Genomic DNA, 16,698 nt, shown 5'->3' on the forward strand with positions numbered 1-16,698 from the left:
AGTTATGACAGCTGGGATATTTGTTTGCCTCCTGAGATTTCTGCAAGGCGCCAATCTCGACATTCCCTGACCTAGCAGGGAACACGGTCTGCGAGCCCGGTGCCTTTCTCCCTGGTCTCTCATAATGAAATGCTCAAGTCTTTCTTTCTTTCCTTTTTTTTACATCAAAATCTCCTTTTGTTTCTTAACAAAATGTCAAGAAATGTCATATCTGTCTAGCTTAAAGAGGAAAATACATTCTAGCAAAACCTCTTGTAATATGAATGTGTGCTTAGGAACTAACAGGCAAATAATTCTTGCAAAACCTACTGTAAAGTGAATTTCTACTTAGCAAATACTTTCAGTTTATTACTTCTTACTATGAAAGTAAAGGTGCCTTTAGCTTTGCCTCCAATTAACAAAAACCGTATCCCATACATAAATGCCCAACTTTCTCAAAATGCCATCTATAAAATAAAGGTTATCACAAAAGGCAACAAGTCAGAAATAGCAGCATTGGTTCTGGAAGACACCTCTTCAGGAGTCTTCCCCCTCACCCCCTGTTGCTCCCCTGTCCCAGGCCCAGCCTCCAACACATACGTGCATATTCTTTCCTAAATCCAGACTCAGCAAACCGACTGGATGCTGTAAAAAGAGGACGTGTCCGTCTCATGTACTATAATTACTTATGTCCCAAATTGCATTCTAAAGTAATCACTCTCACTGTGAATGGAGAGCATAGTATTAAACTCAGTTTTACCCTAATTAAAATGAAACAAGCTCCTCCAAGTGCAAGTGCATAGGTTTGGGTTGGCCACGTTCTCTCTTACCTGTGATGGTACACATAGCTGACGATGACCGCAAGGAGGCACAAGAGTAGAATGATGGCTGTTGTGTAAACCACAGGGTGCAGGAGACTGGCCGCCTGGGTGTACAGCTCAGATCCTGTCAAATCCTGGGAGAAAAAAGCAAGCATTGCTCAGGTGCTCTTCTTTGGATATAGGACTTGTGAGATTTTCTCCAGTGACTAAAACACACTGATTAAAGAAACACTGGTTCTGCAACTCTTCATGTTATCCACATTCTAATGTTTCAGGCTACTTCCCTCCACTTCTTAACTTTCACTGTGTTAACTATTCAGTGTGTGTTTGTGTGTGTGTTTGTGTGTGTGTGTGTCTGTGTATGTGTGCACACCACATATCTCCATACACACTCTTGATGCCACACTAGACCAACTGCTTTGGAAGTCACAATATTGACATTGTTATGAGGACCACGGGAGAGAAAACAGCATCCTACGTGTGGATGATTTAGAAGGAAGAGCAACGCAGATTTTCCACTTTTTAAAGTCCTTTCATGCCTCTCATCATGCTGCACAGTCACCAGCTGGTAAGTCAACAAAGCCAAAATATACTTCTCCAATCATCCCTAGTCAAGAGTCACACTCTACAAACACAATGGACCCAGAGGGTAGATGGCACTGGGGACATTCATGGTGACACATGAGGCCTGCCCTTGCGAAGCTGCATGTCACAAAGGAGACAGATGCACAGTCAGACCCCAACCACGTTTGACAAAGCTGAGGGCAGTGTGGCTGTGGGAGCAAAGGGCATAAAACTCAGAACTGCCAACAAGAGTAATTATTACACAGCATGTACCATAATCTAGGCGCTGCTGCAGCATTATACAGGGATTAACCTGTGAGCTAGGGTTATTATTAGCCCATTTTAAAACTTCAAAACCTGAGGTTCAAAGAGAACTGTATTATCAGTCCCATTTGAAAGCATGCAAAGTGCAATGAGAACTAGATCCAAAGGAGCGAGGCTGTGGAGGCCCCTGACATGAACACGGTGGATGGGAACATTCCTTATAAAGCACCAAAACAGGCTGGGGAGATCCTCCACCCTGCCCACAGACACCAGGCCTGAGGATAGGGCTGCAGGGGGCAAAGCTGCAGATTCACCAGACTCTTCACTCGAGTGTCTTTCTAACTGATTGTAAAGCTACATATGACATGGATGCAGGAAGTGCACAAACATGTATTTTGAATAGGACATTTATGAGACAGGCACTGAGACCAGAACAGCTGGGGCAACCAGGACGGGAGCCCATGACACAGACATGAAGACCGAAGACGGTCCCAACAAAGGGAGAGAGGGGCAGATCCCCACCTAGCACAATTTCAAGCTGACAACAGAGTCCCACTGGAACACCTCCACAAGCCCTTCACCTCCCTGAATGAGAGGCCCAAGGAGGCAGGGAGAGTAAAGCAAATAGGAAGAGAGTGATACCACATGGGAAGCTGAAGGCCAGCCTGCCTGTTCCAGGACGAGGAGTCCAGAGCCTAGTCCAGAGCCAGTAATTCACCTACGTAGGTGATAACTTAACCGGACACCCTCATGTTCAGTCACTGTACCAAGAATGGGACATGCAAGGCAACATGGAACAGGGTCCACCCCTGAAGGGCTGACAGTTTATCAATGAAGTACCCAGAGGGAAAGACAAGGAGAAGCCATCACTGTACATTTTGAACAACCCCCTCGAGAGAAGCCCACAAGATGAGGCTGTGTGAGGGGTCTCAAGGCATCTGCATTCTGCCCAAATGCAGAACATCACTGGGAAAATTCAAAATCAGGGGGTAATGAGAAGCAGTTAGATACTAGTAAGAACAGACACTCACCCCTCAATTTCTAGAGAAAGCTACCATGGAAGGTAGCTTTAGAATTTCCATACATCACCTGCTCTCTATTTCTCAGGAAATGTTGGCGACACTGTGCCAGTTACATGCTGGCTTTGTGAAGTGGGGCGCTGATTTCACTATCCCCACCATCACCTGCGGGGGTGCAGAAGGAGCAGGAGGAGGAAGTGTCAGAGTCCTCCAGGGGATATGGCAGAGAGATTGCAAACTGGGTAATAATTGGTATTACCCAATGAAATTTATTACCCAACAAAATATCAGAGTCAACTCAGTTCTCAAATTGCAATGTCTGATCATATTTAACTTTCAAAAAAATCAGTAGCTCACAAAAGTCAAATGAAAGGGACATCCTATGAGAAAAAAAATGGGCAAAGCTCTAAAAATTTCAGGGCACGAGTGCAAAAGACACAAGGACTGGGCCAGGGTCAGGCAGGGCTGGTTTTCTGCACACTGGGATGCTGTGGTTGTCCCCACAGACAGACCTGCCAAATGAGACAGAATCCCTGCTGGGGAGTGACTAGGACAGAAAGGCATCAAGGGCCAGCGAGCAAATAGTTCATGCTTTGCAAGCCAAGAAGCAAAGGGAGACTATTCTGCAGGTACTTATTACCCACTTAAAATATAACCAGTAAAAAAATTAAAACCATGCTTGGCTTTCCACCTTTGGATACAGACTAGTAAACAAACCACAGCTGATAAGATAGGGCCCCATGGACGAAATGTTTGCCAGGGTGTGAAAACTCCTGGGAGGAAGGAAATAAATCCAGATAAGAAAACCTAACTTTCAGGCAAAATACAAGAGAATATAAGACTATTTAAGACAAACAAGACCAGGACAGTAAAGAAGTTAAGACGTCCAAAATAAGACTGGTCAAGTAGAAATCTGAATCAAAGTTATTTCCAATTATACTGGTGAAAGTGCTCATCAAAAAAAGTTCTTTCTTTTTTTTTTTTTTGTATCTATACGAGATGATGGGTGTTAGTAAGCTTACTCTGGTAATCAGTTCACAATACATGCAAGTCAAATCATGCTGTGCTGGCAATTCTTGCTCAATAAACACAAAAGCAAAAAAAAAAAAAGGCAAAATGGACAAAAACAGGAAAGACTTCAGCAAAAATCTCACAAAAGGGGACGCCCAAATGGCCAGTAAGAAATTATGAAGGTGGCTTGAGGCCACTTGTCAGCAGCAAATTCAAACCAGAATGAAACAGTGTAATTCCACCCCACAGAGGAAGTGAAGACTCACGCCATGCACCTGGCCAGGCTGTGTGTGCCCACACTATTTAGGTTTTTATTTTCTTGCCATCCCCACTCCTGTGAATCTTTCTGCCCCAATGGGCTGTTTCTGAGCATATGATTCAAACAAACTCAACTTCTGCTTAACTTTTTTCTCTGTATATCAATGACACCTTATGCTGTATTGGGTTAAAGTGGGTAGAAAATGAACCAAGTTATGGTACCTGTTAGAGATTTACAAACAAATGTATTTTTGGTCTTCTTTAAATACAAAATTCCTTAAAACCAGATCAGGAAAAGTTTTAAGAGCTAGCTGCAAAAATAGGAATTTAGACTTGCTTTATAAAACCACAATTTAAGATCGTTTTCAAGAAAACTGGAGTTATCTATTTATTACTACCTATTATTCAAAGGTTTGCCAGAAAAAAAAGTGACTTCTAATTTTTAAAAAATATTTCTTCTTAGATAGAGCTTTAAGAGTAGGTAGGATTCTATTAACTTTGCCAATACATTTAATTAGCAACTGAAAAAATTCTGTGTGTTATCTTGATTATAATTTTGTCATTAAACTCAGTCAAGTACATTTGTTACCACTAGGTGGCACAGTTATATTTAAGAAAAATCAAGGCCATTCTCCAAAAATAGAAAATCACAGCACTGTATTTTAACCTTAAAGAACTGTATATTACATTTTTCACAAGATTAAAAATATGAAGATAAAAGAATAGCTTATTTCTTTCAGAAAAAAAATATTAGATTAAGTATAGGAGAATAGCTAGGAAATTCAAAAATGTTTTAAAATGATACTATATAAAGAAGTTTCACATGGTACATTACTGTGTCATTAACATTTGAGTTTATAAAGTGCTTTTTGTGCAAGTGTTGTGCTTCATTTCTTTTACCCAACTTTTTCTAATTAACTATATGAACATTTTACACAATACCACACATCTATTATTTCTACATTAGTATTTCACAATTTCAGGTTATTTCATCATCAAAACCTAAATGAGACAAGACTTTAAACTCAAAGAGAGAATGATTAATACTTCACCCTTTAATCGGAAAGGTGACTGAAAAGTAATAAAATGTGAACTTACAGAAACCAGACTGAGAGCTAAAGAAAACACTTCTACTTGTAAAGAGAATTCTAAACTATTAGCACTAACTTTAAATTCAAGAGGATAAAAGACACATAAAACAGCGGGGCCTAACCAGTGTCAGGGGCCCATGCAAACATAAATTCAGGGAAGTGACTGAAAACAATGCCCCTTTATAGAACCCATTTACACCACTGTCTATCTGTCTTGGAAGGTGAACTACACTAAGTTGAGGAGCAGAGAGATAACCAAGAAACAGTTGAGGAAAATCTAGTCCAATTCAAGCTTACTTTAAGATCCTTTTGAGCAGTAAATGCTCTTTTTTAAAGAAAAAAAATTCATAAAAACTAAAATAGATCTTATTTCAAGAATATTTACTGCTTCAATACAATATTATCCAAGTAACAGATTCATAAATGGGTACAGAAATAAAAATATAGGTGTACTAGCCCCTAAGCGAGCCTCAAACCCCCTAGGAAATGTCTTTCAGATTCATCAGTAATTGCTTCCACTCCTCTAAATCTGTACATATATACTCTGGAATGTTAGTATAATAATTATGAAATAAAAACTTGCATGGCCAATTTCATAATTATCTGACTCACTCAAATGTCTCATTACAGGTTCCCCTGATATCAAAAGTAGACTTTGGTAGATTATTTTGGGGGTCTGGAAATGCTCAAAATTTTTTCCATGTAAATAAACAGTAACAGCACTCTCAAGCCCCTCAAATAACCATCAAATCATACCTGACAGGAATGTTCTATTTTCAGAAGGCAAGTGAAACTTGAAATAAAAGATCTGGTCTTTGGCAAAGAACTACTTATTTTACCAAAGATTATTAGGTGGAAACAATGATAAATAACAGAAAACATTAGCTTGATTAGCATTAAAATTGAAAAGGCATTATTTGTGTCAATACTGTCAGTTGCAGTGACTAAACTGAAATTATCATCATTACTTTAAATTCAAAAAGAGTCTGAAAATTATGAAGTGCAGTGGAAAGAGGCAGTCGGTGGCAAAGCAGGAAAATCCTGACTATTTCACTGTGTCTCTTTGCGCAAATGAACCCCTCTTCCTGGGTTGATTGTTGAACTGTGTGTTTCCAGGATGTCTCCAAATAACCAGAAAGTTAAAGTTAGTTGAACTGATTTACTTTTCAAGTTGAAAGCAGCAGCTCTCCTGCCTTCCTGTGACTATGCAGGAACCTCTCTTTTCTTTCTTTATTTTTTTTAAAGATTTATTCATTCATGCATACAAGAGCTGGGGCACAGGCCAGAGATGCCAGGGTGAGAGGATTCACCAAAGACAGAATGGGGAGCAGAACAGGCAGACTGACTGAAATACACTGCTGAGGGGAGCAGAGGGTGAGTCAGGAAAGGTCTGCTGCACCATGTGGGTAGCTCCCTGGCGGGCCGGGGATCGAACTTGTGCTGCAGAGGCTGCAGACAGCTTGATAGTGTGGTGCTTAACCCCTTGCACCACCAGGGAGGCCCCACCTCTCTTTTCTTACTACACTTGTCCTTTCAAAATGTTAAAAAAAAAAAAAGTCTAATGCAAATTCTTAAAACCAGATTCAATCCTGAACATTTCACTTAGTAGTAAGTCAATTTGCCTTGAAAGCCAGATTCACACCCAACATCACCTCGCACGTAATTAAAAGGAACAGTTTAAGTCAAACGTTTAAAAACAACAACAAAAAACCTCATTTGAGCCTAACTTGGCACAGGGAAGAAACGAGAACACTCGGTGTGCATGCATCGACTCAACAACCGCCTTACCATCAAGAGCGCATAGTTACTGAGCGAGTAGCACTGGATGGCGGTGATGTTGGCATCCGAGTAGAGGATATGGCACCCGTCAGACTTCCAGCCTCCTTGTCCATTCAGCAAATCGAAATCCCACTGGGCGGCCACACCATCTGCTCCATGTGCGATGCGACGCAGAGTCACATTCACCGGGATGTGGCGCGTGTCCACATTCACACCATCTGGAGAGAACAGGACAGGAAAAGGATCCAGAAACAAACTTCATAAGCAATGAAATGTCAACGTATACACTAATGGGTGCTCTGGAATGATCTAACAAAAATAAGCATTTTTAGGAGCAGCGGATTCCAGGCAATGTTGGATGACTACGGGACCCCGTGGGCGCGCGCGCGCACCGATCTTGGCGAGGATCACTGGGGTGACCACCGTGCGCCGTTTTCCATCATCAGCCAGGTGAGTGGAATTGCCAGTGGCTGGAAAGAGCTTTCCGTTGCGGAATGCGATGAGTTGAAGCTTGTAGACAGAGTCATCAGTGGGTCTGACCTCTCTTTTTTGCTTGGGTGAGAAGAGAGAAGGTGGTAGCTGAATGGAGGCCTCCACAATGGTATTCTGAAAATAAAATCAGAGCACAAAAACAGGGAAGAGATGAGATGTTAGTTATGCAAAAACCAGGTTTCAGAGAGTTGTTTTCTAATCAGATGCTGAATCCATTTCTTAAATATACATGCAAAATTTAATAGTTAAAACAAATTATCCATTAATTGTTAGGTCTGAACAATACATAATAGTCAAGAACAAAAGCAGCATAAAATCAAAAGATATGCAGATTTGATTGCAAAGACTTAAAAGAAATAAACAAGGAACTCTTATAAATGACAAAGTGAATTTTCCCTATTGATGAGGCAGACAGCTTTAAAACAAATCAAGGAAATCAGTGATCTCTATGTCGACTTTGCAATGACAGGTAGAGTAAATAAGCACAATTGTAACCTCTCATTAATATGAGCCTAATTAATTTGGGCTTATGGAACTTTAAGGTGATTTATGATGGAATCAAACTTTCAGACAAAAGAAAAATATAACAGAAGGTGAAATTCAGCAAATTCTAATTTTACTGAAGCTTACCTGACACTAAAAAACATTATATGTAAAAAACATAGTAACAAATGGGAACAAGGAAAAATGCTGATTGATCATGTTTTCAGACATTAATTAGAAATGTTTTAATTATAAGCCTGCATTCAATAAAAAAATAAATCTATACACCAAGAGGCAAGCAATTAACTATCATTTAAAACTCCCTTGTTTTAAGAACTCATCAAAGACTTTCTCCTAGCACCAACCTCTCCTCCTCCACTGTGATAAATACTGCCTGCAGAATTTCCTCTTAAGAATCAAATCTGGGGCCTCCCCTTGTGGTGCAGTGGTTGAGCGCTGGGCTATGAAGCTGCCCGCAGCCTCTGCAGCGCCGGTTCGATCCCCGGCCACTGGCAAAGGTCCCACATGGTGCGCAGGCCTCTCCTGCCACCCGCTGTTCCCCTCAGCAGTGTATTTTGTCAGTCTGCCTGCTCTGCTCCCCGCTCTGGCTCTGGTGAATTCTCTCACCCTCCCGCGCTTCTGCCTATACCCAGTGCTTGTATAAATAAATAAATTAATCTTAAAAAAAAAAAAAAAAAAGAATCAAATCTGCCCCTGTATCCTTTCAGTTCAAACAGCACTTTTGTTTTCTGATGTTCAGAGAATACTCGCTCCAGACCCTAAGTGCGCCCTGTCATTTGACTAAGAAGTCTTCAATTCACCTTCTAACATTCCCTATATTACAGCCTATCATCCAGAAACAGTGTATTTATAAATATATATTTTTAATTTTCAAGTATTTATTTGGCAAACACTCAAGCATTAAGCAAAGGCATTTTTTTTTTAATACAATGATCACCAAAATAAATAGCAAGCAGCTAATGAATGTTTCCCGGTACTATATTAGGAAGACAAACTGTTGCCTAGAAATATTTTCTGCCATAACCAGAAAAATCTGTGTATACAAATTTGCTGTGTTTGGTCCCATGGTATGAAATAAACTAAGCCTTGTAAAATATAAAAGTTTTATTTACTTTTTTTTTTTTTTTTTGAAGTACCATTGGTTGGTACCTTGTTAGTGTTTGGACAGTACAGGATTTCCCTCTCAGGCATAGTTACCACTGGCACCCACCACCAAGCACCCATGGTCCATCATCAAAGTCTATCATAGACCTTGTGCTCGTCCCCTACCTGTTCTCACATTTGCCCCTCCTGCAATGGATGTCTCTGTTCCAAGGTCAGCTAGCTTTCAAGGGTTGATTTTAATGTTTGTCTTTGACCCTTTGTTTGGGTTCTCTGTATTCCATACATAAGTGACACTGTCTAGTATTTTTCTTTCTCCTTCTGGCTTATTTCTGAATTTACCCATGTTTGAGATCTGTTTTATTCCCCTGTGCACACAGCACATGTGGGTGTTCCTAAATGAAAGGCTCCATTACTCTTTTGTCTGGCAAACTCTTGAACTGTTCTGATTAATTTTGGGCGAGATAATTCCAATGGCAATATAAAAGTTGAAGATGAGAATGGTTGAGAACAATGCAAAAAGACTACACAAAGTCTTTAAAGAAGGCGATTCTTGGATGCTTAATTTCATGTCTCTTCAGGTTGCTGCTTCTATGTTAGCTGCCCCCTCTTCTACACTCAGTGGCATTCTGCACACATCTCCACTAGAGGTAACATCTGCAGTGGCACAGGGGAGCCACTGTCTGTTTCTTAACAGTTTCAGAAGGACTTTTGAGTGTAGAAAATATCATTTTGACCCCCCTTATTAACAAACTTCCTGGCATTTGTATTTGACAGAAGTAGCCCACTACTTAAGAAATTTATGAAAAGCTATATGGTGTGTTTATGGGAAAAACAATTTTTATTCCAGCAGGTAATTAAGTTTAGAATTAGTTCTCAACTGCTATGCTTAAAATAATGTTAGGACAGAACAGAAACCCACAAGTATCTGTTGAAACTATTTTGGGAGTTTGAATACTGACAGTTTCACTATTACTTTTAAATGGAGGATGCCAATAAAATATTTAGTAGACATAGGATTTCTACTATTCTCACAAATATATCCTAATGAGGAAACAAAATGTAGTATAAATTTATTTGTTATCTAGCAAATTTCTATTAGATACATACATTTTTCTTAAGTATACAATGAGGCATACAAAAAAGAAAAAAAAACACATCAATAGTTAAGAGTCAATTAAAACGTCAAACTCCTGATAAAGTATGACATATATTAAACATTTTCTAAAACTTAAGTACTATAAAATTCACAAGATTATTCTATTGTGTATGCAACATGAACCAAAAACAAGGTATAACTCTCTGGGAAAGGATTGCTTATGAGAGATCAAAATGATTTAAAAAGGAAGTCATATCTAATCTAAATGAAAACTAAAGAAAATAACATCTGTGATTTCTAGGAGTCATAAAAGGTCTTCGGCACAAGTTTAATCTTGTAAACCAAGCAAACAACAACAAATAAATAACTCAGTTGTATGGCAGAGCACTAACAGATGAGAGCGACACATTCAAAGCTGGCAAAAACTTATGGCTTCTAAGAGATCATCAGAGCCCAATAAACAGCATTATTCAATAATACTTATAGCTTCCCTGGGTGGACAAACATAGTGACCCAGGGGTTCTGGAAAGCAAACAGCAACTCTATCAATAATGTTTAGATTTTTACAGTGAGAAGCAAAACTTATTTAATTGCTTTAAAAGAAGTGTTGATCATTTGCTAAGGAAAGGTTATAAATCTAATTTTAAAAAAATCACTGAGGAATACTTATTTGTTACATTTATCATGATTATATCTGTTTGCTACTTGGCCTTAGGACAAAAAACACAATGTTTAAAATTTCATTTAAACATATATTTAAGTGCATAGATTATAGCAACGGAAATAGATGGAAACTCACAAAGTAGAGCTAATAAATTAGAAAAATCTCTCAAAAGTCCTTTGGGATGTGCACATATTTGATTTCCAGTATTTACTATTGAAGATCACACACCACCCATGGGGAGGAAGACATGGCTCTGGAACAAAGACCAGGAATCGGAGTGTAACCGCACAATCCTGTCTACGCTGAAGTCTCATCAGTCACATGTTGTCAGAATCCTCTTAACAAATGGTTCTGAGGACCAACGGGACCACAGAATCACAAAGTCTACACATCTGTGAGTGAATGTTTTTACTATTATTTGCAGTAGTTGTCTGGAGACTAGGGAGAGAGAAACATCTTAAAGCAACTGACTTGCCAAAAAATTATCTAGAACTGGGTCACACTTCAACTTCATCAGTTCAGTTTTGGTATTAATTTTAATACTAACAACTGATCAAGCATGAACACACACGAAGTGACTGTCACCAGAGCTTTTATTACCTGACTTGCTAAGTTCCTGTATTTGTCCCTATTTGCAGTGACATTAGACTAAAAAGAAAATGCTAGATATTATGAGGGATCTTAATGCAAAGGCTTCTGCTACATTTCAACATCTTTTAAATCAATCTGGACTCTGCTACTGTGCAATTAAAATGTTCTGAAATCCTAATTTTGTTTTGGTGTATAGAATTCAAACACTAAAATTGGAGTGTGTCCAAGAGCACATGATTTAAAACAATAAAATACTAATTTATTAAGTTTTCTTGACTATCTTCTCCCTCAATTTTAAGCAGATAGATGTTATGATACATCCTAATTATTTCTTGTATGCAATTAGTTATTAACTGTCTACCACCTTTTGATTATCTCGCTGCAGAAGATTAACAGGGATTATGCTTGATTTTAGAATTAATTTTTTACCTTTCTTTGCTAATTAAGTTTGGCCATTAATTTTTAATCATCAACATTTCAAGGAATGTTTTGTGACTCTGTGTCCAGAGCCACACAATGAGGTAAGTCAAGATCCCAGCCCTCAAAAAGTCATAACCCAACAAAGGAGAGAAAATGACACTAAAATAGTCACAAGAGTGAACATTTAGGCACTGTTTCAAATGATTATATATTTGCATCATTTAATTCTTGGTAACTTTTGATATTAGTAGCCATTTCATGATTCCTCTGTAACAAAAGACATCTGACATTCAGAGAGGTTAAGGTACTTGCCCAAGTTTGCACAGCTTTTAAGTGGGGGAACAGAGCATGAACCCAAGCAGTTTGGTGGTAGCAGAGAGACCACATTCTTGTGACTATGGTAACCACCATCTTCCTTGGCCTCTCATTATATCTCAACTCACCATGTCATATCAGATGCTAATCATTCTAGAAAATGAACAAACCACTTGGAACTACCTGACAATGATAAATTCTGTATGAAGAAAAGAAATCAGGTGTCATCTGAATGGGGGAAGGTAGCAGGGATTTCCCACGCAGAGGTAATGCTAAGGGCACAAAGGACAGAAACAAAGGCATGCGCGATATGTCTAGAAAACCAAAGGACTTCAGCTGGGCTAACAGACTAGACTTCTGAGATAGGGAAATACAGGATGTGAAGAGAAAAAACTAGTAAGTTCCAGTCAAGAGTACTTCGACAAATCAGTTCTTTGTGGCTACATTACGAATGAATTCAAAACACCAATGATTTCTCAAAGCTTAGTTAAAAAAAAAACAAAAAAAAAAAACATGCTAACATCTGAATTATGGTACCAACAATGGAAACATTTGGTTGAAGAAAATTAGATTGGGTGCTTTAAGAGTCAGATGACAGGCAATTCCATCTCCCATTGACCAATGAATGAGGCTGGCACTGGAATTCAACCACCCCTCAAGCAAACCTCAGTCTCTGGATGAAGAAAGAAACACACTGGCACCACAGGGAACATGCAATTTTAGAGACATGAGCAGAGTATTCTGTGCAAGGTAAGGAGAAGAATACTGTGATGAGGTCTGAATGCATGGCATCAGGTTAAGATTTCCTGAAGGTGATAGTCCTGCTGGGTTTTAGCACACAAGTAATGAGCAGGGGAGGGAGGGAAGAACAGGGGATTTGGGAAGAATCAGCATGAGCCTAGCCTAAGACTCATGCTAGTGAGTTGGGAAAAGAACTAAGGGAAGTTGGCTATCACTGGACAAAAGGGAGGAGAAATCAGAAGAGATGTGGGGACAGTCTGTGGAAAGATGCACAGTATTTACCAGGAGATCTGCAAAGTCAACTTCCAGGTTGGGCAGATCCAGGGATAATATTGGCAATATTTTTTTTATTTTTAATTATTGTAGTCACATTGGCTTACAGCACTGCATGTGATTCGGGGACAGGCTCACACTTCCTGAGATGTGAATCACCACACCCCACCCGACAGCAGAGCACCCCTATCCCTCCACCATAGACAGGGGGTCTCCACCTTTGTTCCCATCTCCACCCCTGCTTCTAGGAGCAGCCTTTCTGCAGCCAGGCTTTGTTTTAGTTTAGTTTTAACAGTTAATGCTGGCAATGTTAACAACTCAAAATGACATAAGCAAGATCTATACAGCCTCTCAGAGGAGGCGGCCCTGGAGGCCTTCAGTGGCTGAGGGGTGCACAGATTGGGTGTGTCCCCAGTAAAAGGATCAAGGAGGTACTCAGGACTAGAGCTGAAGATGCACTCTGGATGGGGCAATGGCTACTTGTAAAGAATCTGGTGCTATTTCGATACTGTACGAACTGGCTCAGGGCACTGACATGGCCATGCTCAGCTAGACCAGTGTACATGAGAAAGATAGGTTTCGAAGGAACAGGCTAGAGACAGAAACTAAAAAGTTCATAATGGCTTAGGTGATACAGAGGGGAAGCCAAGCCAGGCTGTGGCGGTGGTAAAGAAAGGACAACAGAGATTCAAGGAATGAGCAGGAAGCAACTCAAGTAAGCCTTCTTTGACAATCAAGGGAAGGGGTCTTTATGGATCTTCCTATGCTAGCACATTCTGCCATTCGAAGGTAATATAATCCACTGTTCGATGTTCAAGTTGTCTAGTGAGAACAGTCAAAGCACAAAGAAAAAAGAAAAGGCATAAGCAAAAGAAATAAAAATTGCCCAATTATAAAGTTTAAAATATAAAGTTCTCCATTAAAATGGTAAGACATTTGGCGCTATTGACATTAAGAATGTTAACGAATTTTGTGTCGTGAAGGAAATGATCCTCACTCAGTTCAATCCTGTCCGTCTATGAAGCAAGAGTAATCGTGCAGTGTCCTTGGTTTTCTGACCACAAAATGATCTTAAAAGGATAGAATGCTATGAACTTGACAAATCTGAGTGTTCATTTAAAGGCTTCTACTTCAGCAGGGAGAAACTCTCTTTACCCAGAGGGGCAGGTTGTGAAATTGATGAAATGTAGGGTTTCATCATTTTTAATCCCTTTCTACCAACTATGATCATCTGAGATAGAATGGTTCATCAATTTTAAGTGTTCCTCAAAGACACATGTTCCTCTCTCTTGGGCCTGTGTGTGATGCTGCTTCTATGCCATTTCAGTTGTGCTTTTACCAATGAAAAGACATAAGAAAGAAAAAGGTAGGTCTGCAGGAGCATGGCTGGGGCAGCACACACTCTGCCAGGGTCAACAGTGACAAATCAATCATGCCTATTTCCCTCCGAATATATGGCACCCAGTAACCACATTGTCATTAGCCATTCTGACCTAGCGGAGATTATCCTGGGGCAGTGGGAAGACGGGCTATCTCTAAAGGGAGTAAATCAGCTCTCCTTACAGAGGTCAGCGGGGTAAGAAATAACACATTCTTTCATTCACTCGTTCGCCCAATATTTACTGAGCACCCAGAACGGTCCAGGGCACCCATTGAGCGATTTCTTAAGCAGCCATTAAAATGTCTGGGCCATTTGTGGTATTTATTCAGGGGCTAGCCAAAAACCCAGAAAGCACTGTGTAATTGAGACTCAGAGAGAACAGTTACTCACGGCAATACAACGGTCACTGAAAAGACGTGCCTCCATGACAGTGTTACCATTGTACCTTGGCTCTTTGTTTCAAAGAAACACAGCTAAATCCCAAATTGTAGAAACCAATGAAAATGTACCTTTTTTGCTTGCTGCAATAAAATCTACATTTTCTAAAGACATATCACCTATTTCCACTTCTTTGCCAAAAGTCTTGACATAGAATTTGTCTGATTAAATACCAGGCTGGAGACTGACTCTTCCATGGGGCCCAGTGGAAGAGACAAGGGCTTATAGTGGTTTTACGAGTTCCATGAAAATATCTTCATAACTTTAAAAACCAGGCGGATAAGAATGAACTTTTTTTTAAAGATTTATTTTCATACAAGAGCTGGGGAACAGGCCAGAGACGTGGGACACTGAGAGGATTCACCAGAGACAGAGTGGGGAGCAGAACAGACAGACGACCGAAATACACTGCTGAGGGGAGCAGTGGGTGAGACAGGAGAGGTCGCCGCACCATGTGGGAATCTCCCTGGCCGGCCGGGAATCGAACCAGTGCTGCAAAGGCTGTGGACAGCTTCATAGCCCTGCACTCAACGTGCTGCACCACCAGGGAGGCCCAGGATAAGAATGAACTTTAAGGTCAAAGAAAACCTTGAATAGGTGGTATCAACATATTCATTTCTAGCCATCAGTCATAAAATAGAAGTAAAGTCCATATAAGTCCTACATGGCCCTTTCTGGCCTGAAGTTCTTTTAAAATAACTGCAAAATCAATCACAATAACCACTTCTCCTTCAAAAAAAAAAAATATATATATGTATGTATGTATGTATGTATGTATGTATGTATGTATATTTTAACTTCCACAGTGATTCACTGTATTGACCCAATATAAACATTCAAGGGGGGTGCAGGGACAGATGGACTATACTTTACAACACAGGAATTCTAAGTTGACCAGTATCTTTGCTTGCAAAATAGCTTTCAAGAAGATGTTTTGCACAGCAGTATTCTCACAGAGTCTTACATGATGATGAACTCAACATACCTTTAGTGCCAGACTTGAAAATGTGTTTGAAACATTGCACTTAAAACTCAGCTGCTTGTCGAGGTTTCCATCTGGGTCCCGCCTCCCATAGTCAGAAAGCCCCGAGCGGTCAGAGGCAGCCACTTTCTGGAACACGGTGCATGTCATCCCCGTGAAGCCAGCAGCCTTGATGACATACGCTTCCAGCGCGATGTTGGGTGAGTACTTCAAAAATCAATCAGATAGAACAAGTTATGGAAGATTCGTAGTTCGAGGAAAAGCATTTTTGAAGACTTTTCAAACATGTAATAATCTACTTAAGTTAAGAGACAAAGTTCAGGTTCTTACTAAGCAAAACCCAATGGAAATAACTAGCCAAAAAAAAGTTGCTGGGAACAAAGGATATTCTGAAATAGAAAGGAGATCTGGGAAAAGAAAGGGAACAAGTCAGAGGTATGAGGTATAGAAGCTTGGACATGAAAGAAAAGTCAGTTAAAATTAATTTGAAGAGCTTTTGTAAGAAACAATGTGCTAAACGTAGAAGTGTTTTATAAAAAAATAAAATCGGGTAGAGACACTTGATGGTGGCATGCAGGACGAGCAGGTGTGGGAGAGGCTTGTAAAGGGCACGCTGTCAACCATCTCGTGCCTTGTCCACTCTGTTATTTTCCAGGGAGACCTCGTTAGCTCTTTGCATTAATTTTCACCAATAAAAACTTTACACAGGCTGACACCGCGGCTGCTTATCCCCAAAGGAAGGGAGGTACTAGTTCAGGTAGTAGGCAATGAACAGATTTTAAAAGCAAAACAGGTCAGAAATATCACCTGAAAAAAGGACGCTCCCTTCCCCAACGATTGTAAGGAATTTAAGAGAGAGACTGAATCCAGGGATCCACCAAAAAGTTTGTACCAATCAACCCAAATTGCCA

At 39.9% G+C, this 16,698-nt stretch overlaps 1 protein-coding gene across 1 annotated transcript in view; it reads right to left on the reverse strand.

Moving 5' to 3' along the window:
- The window catches only part of ADGRA3 (adhesion G protein-coupled receptor A3), a 96,077-nt gene that overhangs the window by 12,720 nt on the left and 66,659 nt on the right, over nucleotides 1-16,698 (reverse strand). The window contains exons 12-15 of the mRNA XM_037529999.2: nucleotides 15,791-15,994; nucleotides 7,179-7,392; nucleotides 6,796-7,004; nucleotides 810-934 (exon numbers count right to left, since the gene is read on the reverse strand). Of these exons, the coding sequence (XP_037385896.1) occupies nucleotides 810-934; nucleotides 6,796-7,004; nucleotides 7,179-7,392; nucleotides 15,791-15,994 (752 nt within the window). The remainder of the gene's footprint in view (nucleotides 1-809; nucleotides 935-6,795; nucleotides 7,005-7,178; nucleotides 7,393-15,790; nucleotides 15,995-16,698) is intronic.

Source organism: Talpa occidentalis, unplaced genomic scaffold, assembly GCF_014898055.3.
Source record: "Talpa occidentalis isolate TD23 unplaced genomic scaffold, MPIMG_talOcc4v2.1 talOcc4.6, whole genome shotgun sequence".
Classification (NCBI taxonomy): Eukaryota; Metazoa; Chordata; class Mammalia; order Eulipotyphla; family Talpidae; genus Talpa; species Talpa occidentalis.